Source organism: Tinamus guttatus, unplaced genomic scaffold, assembly GCF_059628265.1.
Source record: "Tinamus guttatus ecotype Peru unplaced genomic scaffold, ASM5962826v1 Tinamus_guttatus_pri_ptg000125l, whole genome shotgun sequence".
NCBI lineage: Eukaryota > Metazoa > Chordata > Aves > Tinamiformes > Tinamidae > Tinamus > Tinamus guttatus.
This window is the reverse complement of record NW_028288659.1, coordinates 5,348,974-5,368,776: the sequence shown is the minus strand read 5'-3', so window position 1 is coordinate 5,368,776 and position 19,803 is coordinate 5,348,974. Positions and strand designations below refer to the sequence as shown.

At 43.7% G+C, this 19,803-nt stretch overlaps 1 protein-coding gene across 1 annotated transcript; it reads right to left on the bottom strand.

Annotated features, from left to right (window-relative positions):
- Positions 1–509: 509 nt before the first annotated feature.
- SLC37A3 (solute carrier family 37 member 3) lies at positions 510–19,315 on the bottom strand. Its single transcript, XM_010214167.2, has 14 exons — positions 19,152–19,315; positions 18,082–18,196; positions 15,542–15,634; positions 14,952–15,035; positions 13,604–13,749; positions 12,878–12,974; positions 11,777–11,861; positions 10,552–10,733; positions 7,902–8,043; positions 6,638–6,739; positions 4,542–4,589; positions 3,852–4,003; positions 2,340–2,405; positions 510–1,494 (listed from the first exon to the last, which is right to left on the bottom strand). The coding sequence occupies exons 1-14, from the start codon at positions 19,250–19,252 to the stop codon at positions 1,411–1,413; spliced, it is 1,497 nt and encodes a 498-aa protein (XP_010212469.2). The 5' UTR covers positions 19,253–19,315; the 3' UTR covers positions 510–1,410.
- Between the last annotated feature and the right edge of the window lie 488 nt (positions 19,316–19,803).

Below are 19,803 nucleotides of genomic sequence, written 5' to 3'. Positions count from 1 at the left end.
AGAATTTCCCTGTCCTCCATTCCCATCCAGGCATCACTGATTAACTAGACTGAACATTTGATCAGAAATTCTGCCAGTTAGCAAACTCCTATTACAGTGAAACGCTTCAAGGCAAAGCAGAGAGCAATTTGTTGAGAGGCTACTCAGTGATCTCAGTAGTGTGACCAACAGATGAGATGCGGGAGGTGTCAGTCAGGCAGCCTTACTACAGAACTGGAAAACGCTGGGATACTATCATGCTATGTGCAATCACGTGTGTTCGTAACTGACTTGCCTCTATTTTTGTTTTCAAGGTGCAACTTGGTTTGAAAATCCAGCAGCTCAGGATCTCCCCGTGCAGCCATCAGCCCAGAAGCACAGGGGAGACAGCAGCACTTGCTTATTTACGCTGTCCCGAGGGTAGGATTCACTCCCAGTCTGGAAGTCCCCATCTAAGAGCTGCCAGGTCCCTTTAAGTCCCTTTAATTCAGCTTTTGATTCTTCTTTGCTGGAGATGGACAGTCTCCCAATGGGAATGGAATCGGTGAGCCCAGCTCCCTTCACAGGGTCACCCAACAGTCTATGTTTGGTCAGTATTGATCAGATTTTAAATAAGAAACTGCTATTAAAAGTATTTGTGTCCCATGCCCGGTCCCCAAAGCCATTCAAGGATCCTTTGGAGACAAAGGTCCTATTAAAGCATATTTTCAGGGATCACAGTAAAGTGTTATACAAATATTGCACACTATTTGTCTACTTAAATATTCTGAAACTGAAATCTCATGTCCCAGAGATTAGTAATATTATTATTATTATTAAAAAAACAATAATGCTAAAAACAAATATGGAGTTATCCTCTCCATAAGAAGCTCCTGGAATACAAGACAGTTATAAGCTAGGGATAGTAGAGGTCCATCTGTGCAGAGACTCAGCAACAGCATTTTTGAAATACCTGGACAGCACAAACGTCAAATAATCATTTTTGACCTTTCTAGACTACCCAAGAAATGCACTGTATGATTTTACCAGCACAAAGCACCAAATCTCCTTGCAAAGCAGCCTCTCCACTGTCAGTTTAAAACACCTGACCTTTGGCCAGGACAACCAGAAATAAATAAGAATGAGCATAGCAGTGAGACCCCCCCAGCAGAAGATCCTAGCGTGGTTGCCGACAGGGAAGGACCTGGCAGGCCTCTGCCAGGCCTGGGGATTGCCTAGCTTAGATCAGCAGCTCGATGCTGTGGATGATCTCAGGCCACATTGGGTATTGGGTATTTCAATGCTGAGCTCACAAAAACAGGTGAGTCAAGTCTTGTGGAGCTGTTTGCAGTGAGTCCAGGCCTGGAGGATGTGACAAACAAGTCTCCCAGAGTTTTCGTTAGTCTCTCAGCTGTCAGGTCTGTAGGACAGTCCGTGCAGTGGAAAGAAGAGTCACCCGGGCAGCACCCGCTCGCGCAGAAGCAGTCTCATCTCCCTCACTATTAATGGCGAAATGAACAGGATTGTCGAACTGGTCTGTGAAAAGAAGCAAACCCAGGACAATAAGCACAGAGCAAACAGCGCCACAACCAGCCTGTGCTCCCTGCTGTGTTCAAGGCCTCCACAGAAGACCTGGTAGGAGAGGAGATGACGACAGCCCTGCAGCTGGTAGCACTGAGCAGGAAGGAGAGCACCTAGGACTTCGACTTCCCCGATCTTCTTTTCCTAAAGAGGTTGTGCTCTTCACCTCCTCAGCGGCCTTGCTCCTGGCTGGCCCCACAGGTGACCACAGTGGCTTTTGCGCTTGCAGGCACAGATGCAAGGACGGCGGCGGGCACTTCCCGCAGACAACAGTGCACGATGTGCACAGCGTTCACCGCTGTGGCCCAGCTCAGGAGACCAGGGCCTGAACTGTCTCTTCTCCCACACAGAGGCCAACACATAAATTTTAAATTCAAATTCCTCATCATTCCTGTCATTAATCTCCAAGGGCTGATAAGCAAGCAGCTTAACTTCCCTGAAAATATTAGGAACTACGTACCATGGTGAAGAAAAGGGGGAAAAAAAATCCTGTCTTGGAAGTCAAATGCAATTAGCTTTAAGAACTGTATACAGGTATTTATAAACAAGTATTTTCAAACCCCTCTCTGCAATGAGCCCAGCTGCCATTGGGCAACATGACCTTAAAGGAGTCAAAAATGAACCTAGTTCATTTAGGCATCCTGAGGCAAAGGCACAGCTGAGATCACCTTGGGAAGGGCAGAGTTTGCAGCTGCTGTGGTAACACCTTGCCTACATAGGTCACAATTTTCAGGTTCCCACAAAAATCATGCTACTGCAGACTGAACTTTGACAAAAGAAAGACAAAGGAGATTTCTTACCATTAGAATAAAGAAATAGAAAACCCACATCCATCCCAGGTTCTCCTGGATCAGAGACACTAGATACTAAAAAGAGAGAGGAGAAAAAAAAATACCAAAATTAGAAAGATAAGCATGACTTTCAGACATCACTCATTTTCTAGAAGTTATGGGCTGTTAACACTCCATAAAAAGATGCTCACAAAACCCTCCAGCTGATCTTTTCCTGACACAATAGGTGACTCGGGACAGCAGCCTTTCTGTATAAAACCTACAGTCTCAGCAAAGCAGAGATACCATTCTAAAGCTTTACAGTAACTCAGCAGCATAAAGACAGAACTGAACTACAGTTTCAAAGGTGACAAATTGACTCTATTGAATAGAAGTTTTTTGTGCAGAACACTGAGACATAAGTGGATGTAAGTACTCTCTGAAGAGCTAAAAGCCCTAGAACAGCTTGTAAATCACACAGGATGCATTTTCAAGAGCTGTGTAACCACTAGCTACTTAACTCTTCACGTAGGCAAGATACTTGAGACTACAGTCTGTTTTGAACCACATCCCAGTTCAAAAAAGGCTACAAAAGAAAATGTATCCTTATTAGCAGATTTATATTCAGTTGCTGTACAAGGGCCTCTCCCTCACTACTGCCTGTATCAGAAATTCAGATCCTGTTTTGTGCTAACACATTCATTGTGCGTTTGCTGTTATTCATACACCCCCACAGTGACATCATGGCTGTCTCTTGAAATAAATGCAGTGTTAGAATAGGAAGGTCGGTGGAATTTTTCAGAATTAAAGGATCCAGTCTTGACGGTGACGTAAGTTTGAGTGGTATGTGTGGAGGAAGACAGAAACACAACATAATAAGAACACTGAGGGTAACAGTGCACTTCAAGATGTTCACAAGGCAGTTGCAATTTTCCATGTTTAATGGAACTAAGTGGCAACTTTGCTGTGAAAGATGGATAAAATATTTGTATTTAATGAGGCAATACACGACAAATAAAAAAATAAATAAATAAAAAAAAACACAAATCCCTTTTAAGAGCAGAAACTTCTGCTTTTTGTCTAAGTCCTTGTTATTTCACCAGCACTAGAGAGAGCCTGGGAGAGAACAGGCTCCAATCTTTCTACTAAATCCTCCTCTCCCCAAAGCACCACCGTGCTCTTCCACATAGTCATTCCTTGTATTTGAGAAATAAGGATGTCCAGCAGGCACCTTCCTATCAGCTTCCTTCCTACAGCTGCCTAGTCCTCACACCCCTGTGCACACTGTGAGGGCTATCAGCACACAAGGCACTACATTTACAAGGTGTAAGAGGCAGCCCTAGATAAAACAAAACAAAAAAAAAAAAAAAAAAAAAGGAATTGCAAATAAAAGCAAATTTTAAAATTACCTAGAAAACATCATAAAGTTTGCGGTATGTATGTCATTTTTGGCTGGATGGTAAACTTTCCTTTCAACAAAGGTTTTTGCTCTTACCTTTTCTTTGGAAAAACAAAATTCAAAATAATTTATTTTCTGCTCACCTGGCCCACTGCAGCACCGATACTACCAGTTCCATCCACAATTCCTGTGACTGTTGCCAGTGCCTCGCTGCTGCCTTTGACCAGATCCTGCCGACCCAGGTCGGCAGAAATTGCAGAACTGATCATGTTAGAAGGGCCTCCAATGAAAAACCCTGAAATGGCCAAGAACGCAGCCTTGATGCAAAACAAGTAGAGGGCTTCTCAACAGAGCATCTTAAAAACACAGATATTTCTATCACACAACTCTCGGTATCAGGATTTTACATACAGTGATCTTGGACTAATTGCGGGTAGAAGTTATCCCTTGCAGTTGAAGCACCCACTTCTATCTGAAATTATCCATCCTGTAGCACAGGCAGTGGCTGCAAACATGTGTCCATGCTCTACACAACTGATCACTGCTAGGTATTGCAGCATAAATCTATCTCCTTCATAACAAGATAGGGCAGAACTTTATAGTTCTCAGAACTTATTCTATACAGTCTACATTCTACACCTCCATCGGAAACTAGTTTTCCTAAAGCCACATCCCAAAAGTACCATAAATTGGACCTCCGCTTTTACTCCTGCAAAACCAGCAGAGACAGTGGCACATGCAAATGCATTTCCACCCCCTCATGCTGGTGCTACTGATTTTTTCGCAATCAACGTACATTTCCGCAGGGGCAAGGGTGGTATTTTATACGATACCTGTAATTGCCATGATCACAGCATTGATAGGTTTGCTGTTTGGAGAACCTGTGGGAGAAAGATCATAATGTTAACAAAACAAACTTCTTGAGAAAGCCATTTATTTATTTCAGATCAGAAAGCAGCATGCAAATACCTAGTTTCTGCCAGTGCATCTGCCCAGTTTCCTTTTGTACTAAGAACAGTAACTTCCACTTCATGGAAGCCTTGTACAAAAAGTTAAGTCTTCCTGCAAAAGCATTTAGAGACTGATGATCTACCAACTCCCTAACAGTATTTTACAGAACAAAAACATTTTTTCCAAACATTCATGCCCTGCCTCTCTGATAGATTTGCCTAGCTCTGGCTTCCCAACTTTTGTTATGCCTTTTTCTTGAGAAGGAAAAATCTCATGTTAAATGCAAACTTTAGAGAGACTGTGTATTTATTCTCCTTGAAAAAAAAAAAGAAAAAGTCCATCTGCCTAGTAAGAGAATCCTTTTCCTGTCTTTCTGAGGAAGTGAGAGATCCAAACTCCAATTCTCTCATCATAAAAGTATTTCTTTCAGCACTTGAATCATCTTTCCCAATTTTTCACCATCGTTTTTAAAATGGAGATGTTAGTTATTGGATTGCTACCTCCAAATTTTATCTAAACAATTCTGGGCAAGAGGATAAAAACACAATAACCAATCTCCTTATTCCTCTTTACAAAAAAAGAAAATAAACACACAGACACACTTCACTATCCAAATGTTCTGTCTGCATTTCCAGGAAAAACATCCTACTATACATAGGCAGTTGCTTCTCCCCTATAATTCTTCAGGACTTCTCAGAATTCATGTTTTTCCCAGTATCCCACTTTGAGTTATCACCTGAATTCCTTAATCCCAGCCACAACTTAGGTGAAGTTGCTTAGGTGAAGATAAAGCAAACTGTAGGCTGTAATGTATTCTTATCCTATTTTCACTCTGATGTGCATTAGGCTAAGAGCATAAAAATGGATAGAGATTTAATTATACAGTGCAGGAACTCTGTATTGCCCAAGTCTTCTGTATCTGGCCAGGCACTAGAGCATTTTGAATTAAGCACAAGACACCTGCAACTCTGGCTGTTCTGCTGTCAGCAGTGATTTTGTATTTGCTTCCAACTCACTGATGAAAGCAATGAGTTAGCACAAGGACTTTAAACTCTACTGAACACCACCAAACCTGACCCTTAATATTTAAGAATAATTCCCCACTAATTCCCTACCGACCTTACTTTGAGACCAGCTAAGGCAGCACGGGTCAGAAAGGCTTGTTCTACCACACATGTGTAGCTCTGGCACCGATTTCTACCGAGACCTCTGCTCTGCAGAGTGCTCTGCAGAAGGTGGTCTGCATTGCCACCCCATTTTTACTACCAACAGGGGAAGACAAAGTGCAGTGAAGTGACAGGTAAGGGAGTTAAAGCAGGTTAGGTGGTTCTGGTACCTCTGGAGAGCAGGGTACTACTGCACATGCAAACCCCTTGTGCCTACAATAGCTTCACAGTCACTGCTTCACAGAAACTAGATCTGTCTGCTCTTTTATTCAGTTTTCTTGCCAGGCTGCTTGCAAAAGACATCAGTCAACAAGAGCTCTATCTACTGCAAGAGAAGGGGAAACTCATACATTTCGCCACATACAGAAGCACAAGTGGCAAAGTCTAAAAGCTTCTGCTGCTTTGTAGTAGATAGAATCCTGCAGAGCTCTTTCCCCGAACTCTCTCTTCCCCACTACAGTTGGGATGGATCTGCTGCTTTTCCAGTTGCAGTTTTGATACAATGACAATGCCAGAAATTTCACGGGTCCTGGAGATGGACCAGTGCCATCACTCACCAACTTCACGGAAACCCAGCTACTCAGCTAATTCTCATTAGCCAGAGAACAGATTTCCTCCCCAATTCCTTGATTCCAAGCTCAGTAAAGTTCTAAGCAGTGTCACAGTTCAAACAAAATACACCAAAAGGTGCCAGAGTGATCCAGAAATAGTTTCAAGACCAGAGAGCCAAACGTAATCCAAACAGGCTGCATTCTGGTTCTCCCTAAATTATCAAGAGAGCTTCCCATCATTGTGCAGTAAAATACACTCACGGCTGTATCCAAAGAGAGAGCCTACAGCAAAGAGCAGGCTCATTGCAAGCACCGGCGCTCTCTTTTGCAGCACATCAGAAATCAAACCTTGGATGGTCCCACCTGCAAAAAATAAAACATCATCACACCCAGAAGGGTGACACATTGAACAAAACTGGGTCACTTCACTGAGTGTGGTGGCATCTTGCTTTCTCTATACTCTCTAATGTACATTTTCTCTACACTTCCGAAAATTAAGTCTCCTGCCCTTACTGGCAAAGAAACAGAGGCAAGAGCAACCTAGAAGGCCAAGACAGAACAAACTACTCATACTGTTTTCCCAGGCAATATTTTTCTTTTATTGCTATGCAACTGATCCATGATCCTGCCTTTCTTTTCATTCCCCTATAGGATCACCAGAGGGATCAAAACTCCCAGTTTGAGCAAGCTTAACACTGTGACTGATTTCTTTAATAGAAAGTGCCCAAAAAAGGAAGTTCTGCTTCCAAGGGAAAGCACATAGGGGTCTCATTCCTGCTGGCTCACCTGCTCAAGGTAGCTGTAGGGCTTGTAAGAAATGCACAAGCTGACAAAGATCAGCATGTGCATCACTGGCACCTCTGTAGAAACCACTGTGTTGGTGAGAACTGCAACATGAGTGAAAACCTAATACAGAAAAGGCCAGAGGGGCAGAAAAACTGACCCTGAACAGACTACAAGAAGGATATCAATTCTATGAAGACCAGCTGGACTGGGGAATAAAGTAAGAAACCAACACTGGGGAGTGGCAGCCCAGAGAGACGGTTTGTTCCTCACTACATTCTAGAGGAACAGGGGCAACAGTGCAGTTAGACTGGAGTTCACAACAGTAGTTGTGCCTGCTCTGGCAAGCAGAATGGACAGTACAGAACCACTAAATCCAAGTCGGGACTGCTCCCTCAAGGATACCTGTCAGAAAGGAAGTAGGAAGCACTGGGGCACGATTTTGTACATGACACTCTTCAGAAAAGTCCTAGCAACTAAAGAAAAAAAATGCCTGTCGGGAGTACCGTTCAAGAATAAGATAGGACCCTTTAAATCACACATAAACACTTTAGGGTGCTCACATGCTTGACATCTTAGAAAACATTCAAGCAGCCCCAGACATAACCAGCCCTTTTACATATTCAGTGAACAGTTAGCTAGATACCACGAGGCACGACTGCTCTGTGCTGCATTTGTCATCTTTCTTTTCAGAAACTGAAGAGGGCAGCTGCAGAAAGGTGTCATTCACTTGCTCACTCACCTATGATTCCTCCCACATCATACCAGATTGAGAGCTGATCAGCTTCAGCTTCTTTCCATCCAAAGTTGTTGCTGAGGTAGAAGGGCAGCCAAAAGAAGAAGGAGTAATTCACCAGCTTCAAGCAGGCATAGGCCAAAGAATACTGGAACAGAGAGTCAGACAGCAAGCAGTTAGCACTTGAGAACTGCAAGCTGCATTTCGGCTGCTTTCCACAGCGCTCTGGACCCAGATGAATCTTTCAGAGGAAAGTGCTTTTGCATTTCATACACTATGGCAACACTATGAAAGCTTAATGCTGATCAAAGGAAACCCAGGAGTAAGAAAACCATTGCCAGGAAAGTTATTTTCTTTTCACTGAACACACAGGGTTAAAATGCTGTCAGCATAACTTTGACAAGAACTAACATCTGGCTGCCTCTCCTTCCCCTCAGAAAAAAAAATTATTTCACCTAGTAAACAGAAGAGAGTCAACTGCATGACATGAAACAAGCTTGAGGTTTAGTCATCTGTGCATCAAGCTGAGAAAAGTTATGTGAAGCAGTTTCTCCGTGCTACCTTCTGCTGTTCAGAAGGCTCCTCTGGTTACAGCACCCGAAGAGAAATCTTTGTTCCTCCCGGCGAGGCAGCTATCTGGGGACACGAGATGAAAGGTTTGCCCAACCCCACGCACACGCCTGCCTGCCAGCAGCTGGGGCAGCCCCCTGCTCGTGCCTGCGGGGCTGCAGCTCCGCTTGGCTCGCAGGGGAGCACGGCCCTCGCAGCTCCCACACGCGCCGACGGCTCTGCCTGGGAGCGCGGGGCCGGCCGCGGCGCGCGCAGCTGGGGCAGGCACGCGATTCCAGCAGGGCCCTTGAGGAACACCAACCGGCAGGGGAGGGAGCCCGTGTTCGGGGAGGCAAATGAAGAGGGGGAAAAACAACACTCTTGGGACCACAGTTTTGGGGACTATACATATGCACTTGTCTTTGGAGTTTAAACGCAGACATTTTGAGATATTCAAAGTTCCAAAAGCATCTCTTATAAGTGTAGATTCTCCTAATAAATATACCAGTTTTAGCTGTACTCTTGATGCCTTTCCATTCTTAAAGGTCACAACGTAATCTTCACCACACACGCAAGGCAGTGTTATTCATTAGATTTCTGCTGGCTCTGGTAGGTAGAGCTGCGCTGTGCCAAGCTGTATTTATTGTAACACACTTAGAAACTGTCAGCCAGCTGTCAGACCAATTAAACACTGAATTTCCAGAGGCCCATGGGACATTTGTCTATACTAGAACTCTTTACCAGACCATTCATGAAGAAAAGGGGGGGAGAAACCACAGATGAATTTAAGTCAGCTAATATCTTTGTATCATTTTGACCAGGCTTTGGAGGTTCTCTCAGTATGTGGTTTCTCGCTCACTGATTTGGCATCAGATAATCTCACACATCCATGTCAGAGGTATTCACACAGCTGGGTAGCACAGAGAGCACGCCCTCAAAATCTCAAATAGCAAAACAGCAACATCAGTTGTTTGGTACCTCCTTATGTTTTGGCCAGTGAAGAAAAGTTACATACTAACTTAAGCAGCCTTCACCACTGCCAACATATTCCACCTATAGGGTCTTTGTGCCTCATCTCAGTCTTAGCACCACCAAAAATGAACCATATGAAGTGCCAAATTTGTGAAGATCAAGAGGATTCACTTCCTTTTGCCACCCCTGAACCCAGGCCTTCAGCAACACCACAGAGCAGTGGTTACCCAGCTCTCTGCATACTGTCTACCCATAACTTCCAGATTGTGTGATACTTTAATCACACCCAACTGCTTTCCTCATTAGGGATACTTGAGAGCACTGTCCATTCAACGGATAGTTTCACAAGGAAATTCATATTGTATTACGAGCCAGCTCCTTTTCTTGCACCAGCACTAGTATTCAGGGGACACATGGCCTACTGGTACAAGAAAATAATCTTTTTTTTTTTTGGCAGATTAATTTTTCAGTTGAACCAAATATTTCAGCTAGGCAATGCTGATGCAGAAGTACAAGTTCTGATCGAAAGGACAGGATGGGGATGCAACCAGGATTCAGCTCACCTTAAGCTAATGGTGAAACTGTATCACCAGGCCCCACTGCCTGTTGTTTATAGAAACACTTTACCAGATACTACATCATGTTGATTAAGGTCTTTTGGGGCTTTCTGCCCATAGGCAATTAAAAAACAACAACATCAACTATTACTACCACCACCACCAAATACTAGCACCACAGAGCTCCCTGTGATGCTCAGCCAGCAGTAAGAATCCCATTCCTCAGGGCAACGAGTGCTACATCACCAAGAGAGTATCTACAATCACCTGCTTTGCCCATAGTCTCCTTTCTAACTTCTAAAAATGTAGCCCCTCTATTGTCACAGCTACTCATGTACCAAATGAAGCAAGAGTCCCACAGGAAGAGTGGCATGCAGCTGCATTTTAGGGCAGTATCATGCATATACACAAGCGTAACAGTCCCAACCCCCAAAGTTTTAGCAACATAGAAGTCAGATGTCAACAGCAACACATGGTAAACGTCAACATTTGTCATCATTGACAACACAAAATCAGATCAGTGTTTAACAGCACAAAATCAAATCTCATTCAAGAATCTGTGCACTAGGAGTCCTCACCAGAACAACACCTGGAAGGCAGCAAGCCTGGAGGAAGCCAATGGCCTTTGGCTGACTATCAGTGTCAGTTGCTTGAATAGAGTAATTCCGGTCATCATCATCTGCATCGTCATCATCCATTAAAGGTTGGTTGGCATCTTCCTCAGCACTGCCTTCTTCATCTGTTCCAAGCTCAGGAAGGCCTAAATGATGCAAAGGATGTACAACAGGAACAACAGGCCACAACCAGTCAAACCTCTCCCCACTTTAAAGCTACACTCTCTTCTTTCAAGCAATTCTCCCTTCTAGCAATTCCCTTGCTCTCCCATGCCTCCATCCTCCTTTGGCTTAGAAACTCTTCTAGAGGGTGTTCTGAAGCATCACCAGTTTCTACCCTTTGTTTTCTAGGGCTCTTGACCATATTCTGTCTGATGCTGGCCTAAGCTTTCTGAGTGTCTGGCCATTAGTTGGAACACACAAATTAGTGCATTTTCCCCCTTGCAGAATGGCTGGACTCCGTGGGCCTAGCTCCCAGGCATTACCTCACCTGAGTGAGGAAGCTACATGCACCAGCACCTACCCTGGCAGCTGCTCCCTGCTAATGCCTCCCCTGCAGCAGGAGCCCTATGGAAGCACTGCTCTGGGATCTCCAAGATACTAAATGCTCTGCCATTCTTGCATTACGAACTGCGTGTATAAAAGTGATAACTTTTGTAGGCACCTGGGAAGCCTCTACAGCCCTGCCAAAGCTTCATGGTTCTGCAGTTTTCCCCATCACACTGTGCCTTTGCCCACCACCTTTCAGGATAGGACACTGGCCTCACACGAGCACTAATTGACTTAAAGATCTGTATATGCACAAAATACTTTCCTTTTGATGTGCAAAGTTAAGGCTTGCCATGACTTGCTCCTACAGTGGCCATTTACCAGTTTCCCACTGATTGTTAAAAAAACAGGATTTTTCCAAGAAAGAAAATGAGAAGCTAGGCATAATATAATGCAGGCCTTGCAGCCAGGCTGTTTTGTTTTGCTTTTAAAAATATACAGGCACATGATCCAAGACAGCACTTAGTGTGATCTTGATGAGGAAACCATTTGCTCCACTCAGTGCACAGAAGTGCAACACCATCTCAGAAGAGTTCTGAGGATAAGCGCTGTCAGAGCTGGCTGCACTTGTAGCACTAGAGACAAAGGCACACACCTGTTTTCCACAAAGAGACTCAAGTGGTAGAACTCTCTTACTCACCCACTTCCTTTGGAGAAGTCAGAAGCCCAAAGAAGACGATGACTCCTCCAGCAAACTGCACCGAGGCAGTCACCAGAAAAGCATACTGAAGATAAAAAAAAAAGAAAAAAAAATTCTAAATACTTTCAGTCACACCGGCATTCCTGACCAACAAGGGCTTCCCTGTACTCCAGCCCCATCACACAGTAAACATAGCAATAACAATCCCAACTACACCCATTTAACTTGGGAACAAGCAGTCTCTGCACCCCGTGAACAGACTTGCTTCTATTTAGGCTGAAAGACCACACTGAAAGAGAGCCTTTAGGGCATGGAGGTGAGAGCAGTGAGCAAGGAGCTCATCCGACACACAACTACAGATTCGGACAGGTTAGGAGGAACTACTCAAAGCAGAGTATTTCAGACCAGGTTGCTCTCAGTTTTGTCCAGTCAGGTCTTGAAACCTCCTCCAAAACAGATATTCTGTAGACTCCTGGGACTTGTTCCAATCCTTAACCTTAGAGTGAGAACAATCTTCCCACATATTCAGTTGGAACCATTGCCTCTTCTTCCACTACGTAACTTGGGGAAGAGCACGGCTCTGATTTCCCAGTAACCTCCTCATAGGCACTGGAAGGCTGCTGATTTGGTCACTCCCTACGGCTTCTCGTCTGGGATGAAGCAGCTCAGCCCTGTTTACCTCTCCTTACAGACCACATGCATCAACCTGTCCCAGTTCATTCATGTTCCTTCTGCTAACTGCCTCTCTGAAACATTACAGCAATGCAGTGCTGCACCACAGCTCTTCCCACTTGCCTCCCTGCCTGTCAAGATCTCACCACTGTTCAGCAGCACTGAATTCACTTATGTGAGAAGCAGTGATAGATGTGAATCCAAAGAACACATAAGCCACCCAAAGCAGAAGGTCCTACCTTCTGAATTTAAAGGGTTATGAAAAGAAAATCCTTCTATTCTGCCTATTGCTTCGTATCACAGGATTCAAGATACGGGACATTGATAACAAAAATATTCCTACTAGCTGCTCAGTGACCTAGTAAGCTGATCTCTGCATAACCCAGTCAGACATGCAGTCCTAGCTACAAGCTAGACACCATTACCCACCTCATAGCCATATTTGAGAACACAGGAAGCAAGGAATGCTCCCAGGATATTCCCCACAGATGCACAGGCACTCCAGAGCCCAAACACAAAACCTCTCCTGCAGAAGGGGGAGGAAATTTAGAAGAAAGAATGGAAGAAAAGGTGACATCAGGAGTAAGAAAGAGATATGATGTTAGAATGAACTTAAATTTATGTATAAAATTATAGCTCATCTGCAACACCCATCCTGTGACAGGTTCAACCTTTCAACACGTTAGTTTACCACCAAAGAAGCTAGATGGAAATGGGCAGGAACAGGTTTTACAGTAACATGAAAATTTAAATTCAGCCAATCCTCACTATGGGATTTTTCAAGTACAAACCACTATCTCTAACACACGCTACTATGTTCAAACCAAACTGTTATTTAATTCTGGTGGGGAAATAAGAAAGCAACAAGAAATTTACATTCCATCTCACATAATTTTAATTCTGACCTAACAAGAAAACACTTTTCAGCATTAAAATGACTACACAGTCAATAAGTTTGTATTTTGTACATATTAATAACTAGTTTAGCACTAGGAAGTCAGTCTTAAATTGCTGTGGTTCTCTTTAGTTAAGCACAGCAGAACTTACATACTGGGACTGGCAAAACAGGAAGTTTTGCCCTTTGGTTTGGGAGTTTCAGCTAAGTTTGCCGTGGTCAGCAGGCCAGGTAAGTGAATCATCAAAACTTCAACTTACCCAGCCTTTCCAAACCAATTGCCCATGACTGCAACCACACAGGGCCAGCCAGTGGATTGCAGCAAGCCATTGACAACCCAGAGACAGCAGTAGAACCACTTGTTGTAGAAATGCAGCCATTCTGTGAGTGTGCCAAAGAAAAACACCTAGAGAGAAGAAAAGGAAACATTAAAAAATGAGCCTACCTCTAAGGGGCTGGAGGGATGTTTAAAATAAACAATAATTTTTTTTTTTTTTTTATTAAAAGACGGTAGTATTTCACTGAGAAGACTTCACTAGGCAACAGGCAGACCTAGCATTGCTAAATAAGCAGCTCAGAGGCAATAGCACCCTCTGCTGAGCCACTGACAGCACTAAATCCAGAGCCCAAAGAGTTCCTAGAAAGGGATTTCCACTCTAAGAGACTTATTTCTGTAAAGCACACAGTGGGAGAGGGAAAAAAAGAAACAAAGATTTTTAGCAACAACGCTAAAGATACAGTAGCATCCCAACTTGCTACTGTACTAACTTATAAACTCACAAGGTCCTATAAAAACACAAAACCCTAAGCAGTTATTTCCCTCTGCAAAAATCTAACAAAAATACTACAGCTAGGTCCCAAATTACTAAGAGCTCTAATGCAAGCTAGTCCAAATAAACTCATTCCGTCGCACCCTGTGCTTGAGGCATGTCTGTGGTCATGTGCATGCAGAACGCAACAGGCCATAGCCTGGTTTGCAGTCACTGCGTAAAGCAAGAACATCTCTGCGTTTTGCTGCTGCTTTAATAACCAGAAAACCACAACGAGATAAAATTGTTTCACACTTATCTGTAGTGGCTTGAAACTGAAGACCTCTCTTGTTTTAAGACAATGTGGTTTTGTGACATACACGTCCTCCCACCAAGGAGGGCATGTAAGGGGATGCACACTTAGCAGGAATGCACTGTGTGTTTGCAAGGGAAACACTTCGCTCGCAACAAATGGGAGCCTGCAGAAGAGTCACACTACTAAACCACCTCAAAAAGTTCAAATGCACTATCCTTGTACAAAAGTCATTAATCAAGTGCCTAGACAGTGCCTCAAATTTATGAGGTTCCTTCCAAAGTACCGAGAAACAGTTACGTCAGGAAGAATTGAGTAATCTTGTGTAGACCTACATCTGATTGAATAAAACTTGTAATAAACTGTTCCCAGTTTTAGTAGTTTTCACTTACCAGGTTTTACTTAATGTGGCACTCCCACTATTTGAGACTATTGAGGTACAACTACAGATCCTATCTAAAAGGGCAACTTTTATTCGTAAGGAAAATCATACCCAGAAATCCCAAGATAGAGTTTTCTAAACCACACTAGTGTGTTCCAACTTACCACCAGAGCAGAGGAGCACATGCCAAAAGACAGAACCCAGCGTAAATTCAGGCGATCCCCAACTATACCACTGACGAAGAGGCCCTGAAAACAAAACTTCATGTCAGACAAAGCCCAAAGGTTGGCAAGAATTGCAAAGAATTGCAAGAATTGCAAGATTAAAACGATGCAGAAGTGTCAAGTTGACAGTTACATCTGATTGTGGCTTCATTCTCAGCAGCTCCCCTCCTGCCATTAAAGAAACCATTATTTTTCTAGATTGTTCAATAAACTTATTTTTAATATATTTTTTAACAGGAAGCACTTGAACAGATAGAACTACCCATTGACCAATTTATGACAGCAGTGTAAAAAAATTTGGAGTGACAGTATTTCTCTTGTAGTGGTAAACAAACATCTTGACATGGGACACAGGTCCTGTCAGAACTAACAGAACCAAAGGAAAAAAACTGCTGCTCTACTAAGCTTTTAAACTCCATTAGTGGTAGATAAGCCCAGTAACAGATACCACTCATTCCCTCCAAACGCAAGGGTGATCTTCCCAATCAGTTTCAAACAAAGCTTGGCAGTTTTGGGTCAGAGTTACTCACCACAGCATAGGAAAACAAAAAGATAGTGTCCAATGTTCCCAAGAAGAGTGTGGCTTCTTCTGCATTTGGAAATAAATGGTTGCAGTTCCAGAGCTACAGGGAGAAAATTGTATCAGGTACACAGGGAGAGTCAGAGCTTGCTCTACTCTTCTGCGATTCAAACCCTAACTCCAATGCAAAAGAGCATTTGGCCTCAGCAACCTCTGATTCTATGTACTATAGAAAAAAAGCCAGTTCCATCTTGCTTCACTTTTAAGGGACAAGCTAGTAAACCAGAAGTGAGAAACTCCAATTTCAATCGGATCAAGAAAAATGACTGGCAATATAAACCCTACTTCTAACAAGCATGCAGCTACCCACTGCATATGCAGAAACACTGATGAGCACCTCAATGAACAATACAATAAAGGCATATTCTGTTTTACATGCGATGTCTCTTGCACACTTACTTTGCTGTCTTCGCTAAGTGAGTAATTCCCTTACAGAATTTGTGGCAACAACCATAAGAAGTGACAGACCAAAAACAGAAGGAGCACTAACAAAAGGAACAATGTGAAGGAACAGACTGGTTGAAAACTGCTATTTACAAGGAGCTCAGGCCACTAATTTACTTTCTACTTTTTCCCTTGCCCTGAAGCTTTGTTTTATTTCAATATGATTAAATGAGTTAGAAGATTCAGTCATCCCCAAACTGAGATTAGTGACAACAGCTGAAAACACTGTATTTTGAGGAGGACTTGAAAAATAAACGAAGGTAAACAAGAACGAGCCTTCTCTCCTCCCCACCATCCCATCCATTAGACAAAAATCTCAACCAAACTAAAAAATGCAGCCCAAACCTGATCGTGGATGCATCCAGACAAATATCAACTCCAGCTTGACTCCTACCTCCATGAGAACACGCTGTACAGACAACACTAAGGAAAAGCCTACCACCACAGCTTCCTCCCAGGTTGCATGTGCCAAAGAAAATTAATAAAGCTGCTGCAAAATAGTTTTGGCCCCTGAGACCACTAATAGCTGCTCTCATGAGCTTCTTTCAACTTTAACCACAAATCACTAGAGGTCTACAAGTTAGCAGAAGACAGGTAAGCGAATCAAATGCAAATCAAATACATTGTCATTAGGCTTAAATTCTTTATAAAATTTCCACAAGACTCACAATTATTAAAAGGTTGAAGCAAGACTGAATACAGTCTATTGATGCAACAATTGCAAAACGTTTTGTTTAAAGATTTTAAACCACAACTGTGGTTAAAAAACAGAAATCAAAGCTCAAAGCCAACAGCATGTTAAGACACTCTTCTGTTCATTTTTCTTAGTCTTCTAAGTCTTCAATTTCTCAAAATGCACCATTCACACTCCTGCTAACTAAGGTGACAAATTCATACCATAAGGAAAGGACACTATCCATAAGGAAAGAAGTGCCAAGAAGGCACTTTCTTTCTGAATTTCAACATCCAGCAAACACTAAGTCACAGACTGTAACTACCTTTCAAAGTATAGTAGTTTTTTTGAATGTCAGGATCCCTGTACTTTGCATCCCAGGGATGCTTGGTATATGTTCCTAGATTATAAAAACTTGAAGGCATTGCAGGCCTTTTAAAATAAGTAAAAGCTTCACTGTTTTTACTTATTACACAAAGGCAACATTTATCCTTTAGCCAAATGTCTAAAGAATCAAAGACCTCTGATGCAGACAAGGCGTAAGCAGCTGGCCTGGAACTCCCTGTTTCCATGCAGCTCATGCTGAGACCAAGCTGTCAATGTAAGATTTCTTCCACTTCTCAAAAGCAAAGAATCAGGACCAGCTAGCCACTGCTGAAAGCAAATGTATCTCTAAAAGGACTATGGGAGTGAGCCAGGACATCCATCCTTGCATTTCCACTTGCTGGGAGGAAACACTACACAACTTTTTTCTCTGCAAGCAAATGCTGCTGAAAGTCTCATTGCTTTTGTTGATGCTGAGATTTAAAGACAATGGCCATGGGATGCTCAGCATTTTTGGAAACCAAACCAGGAGGCAGGGGCAAACATTCTTTGGTATCAGTTTTGGTTAAGCAAGAGGCACTTTCAGGATAGTTTTCTGCTCTCCTCCTTTGGCCAGCCTTTGAACACAGTGGCAATGCCCACACCACAGAGACAACCACAGCACAGATGTTGCAAGTTCTCCACAACAGCGTTAGCCAGTTGTGTTTGTCACCTCTGCCATCTTGAAGATGGGATCCCTCACTCTTCTTCCCCTTCTCCACTCTGCTGGCTACTACACAAGACTGCCGGGGTCCCACTTCCCACTGGGACACCATAGCTTCTTAGAAACTTCTCTCTGGGGACACCAGGAAAGATTTCACCAACAACTGATAATCCAGACAGCTGTTACTAAGAGACAAGAAGTTCTCACTCACACTGAGACAAGCATCCCTAGCAAAAACAAATAAAGGGACCTCTTCAGCACCATGACCTAAGTGTGACCTAGAGGCTGTGCAGCTTTTTTTTTTTTTTTTTTTTTTTTTGCACTTGCTGGTCCCAGGTATCCTTACCTCATACGGTTGGAGCTCAAGGGCCGTGTTGTTGAAATAGGAGGGAGTCCACTGGCTGGAAATGCTGACCTTGACATTGCTAAATGTCTTCCTGGAAGCATGGAGCAAGGAGTAACTGCCAGAAAAAAAACACAAGCAAAACAAGCACACAGCGGTCAAGTCTCCTCTGGAGGTCCAACAGGAAAGGGTAGAACTTAAAATTCAGATACATGCTAAGCAGTCAGTGAGCAGTGGAGGACTGTCAGTCACGGAGATAGTTGGAATAGCGGGAATCCCAAAATTATGGGCAGACACACTGTTTAGTTCACATGAGGAGGCGTAAAATAGGGTCTTCACTGGAGCAGACATCCTCTTTTCAAAGGAGGAGATGACTGTGCAGCAACAATTAGGTAGCTCAGGGAAGGAGAAAGAAAGAAGAATAGGAAAGAAAAAAGAACATGTAGCTCATCTGCGTTGACCACCGTTACCTAACCTGCCTCTGGAAGAGAACCTGCCTCAGTAGCAGTACTGCTGCAAAGGTCTAATGATAACATGGAGGCACAGCTTGTAGAGAGAGGCAGCATCTTTCTCCAGCTACTGTCAGTAGGCGTAAGAGACAAGCATGCAGCACCCAAACATGGGAGACCTGCTTCAGGCCTGCAGCAGAAGCCTCTGTTCTAGAGGTCTGCTGGCCCTCTGCAAACAGTCATTCCAGGAGATGAGAGGACCCCAAGAGCAACGGCAGAGCATGGCACAAGCCCGACTGTGCATTACACGAGTTGTGAGCTTGTGGTTTGCTTCCTTCCTCTTCTGCAAGCTCCTCCATGCCACCACCTCTTCTGCAGGGGAGCACTGCCTGATTGCTGCGGTCACTCTGTGCTCTGCTGCAAGCCCAGGTGGTCACAGGCTTCCTCAAGGGCACAGCACCCTTAGCTCCAGTTCCACATGATTCCCAGACCAGATACTACTAACTCATTTTGTTTTCAAAGCACAAAGGCTTCTCCTACCTTCACCCTCTGTATTTTGCCAGGCTCTCTAGTTCCCAAATTCAGCAAGACAAGCACCTCCCTGGGCAGATACGTTCGACCTACCTGAAGAAGGTCAGCAGGAACACAGCAATATGATGGTGAGTGCAGTGTGACACAAGGGCTCTGTTTGCAGGCTGCCTCCGCCAGCTCCAAGGCAAAGCCATGATCCCAGCAGCCCTCGCCCCCTCCTCTGCCCTTGGCCACCAAGGCTGGATGGCACTTAGGTCATTTTTTCTTCTCACTTAAATAAAAGAAGGTGGGAAGAGGAGAAAGAAGAAAAATATATATTTTCAATTAAACAATTACAAAATATGGTGATGTTCTGCAAACAGCAGGAATTCAGCAGGAGCAATTTCACACCTGTCCTTCTCAGTTTGGCTCATCTCATCAGCTGTGTATTCCCTGACACATTCTGTGCCCAGAAATGTCTTTTTATTTCTACTTTTTACTCCAAGCACTGCCTCATGCTTTTACTCCAACCAAATTCTTGGTCCTGCTTCCACCAGATTTCTCTTCGGGACCCACCACCGAATAAGCTCTGTTTTGCACCATTACCTGTCTGGCCACAGATAGGCAAATCTCAACTGTGGCCGAGGAATCATATCTGCAAAGAGGGGTGAGGAAATGACCCCTCCATGCCTCCTTTTTTTTTTGGGGGGGGGGGCAGAGATCTTTTCAGTCAGATTCCCAACGGCTGCCGAAAAGCCCATGTCTC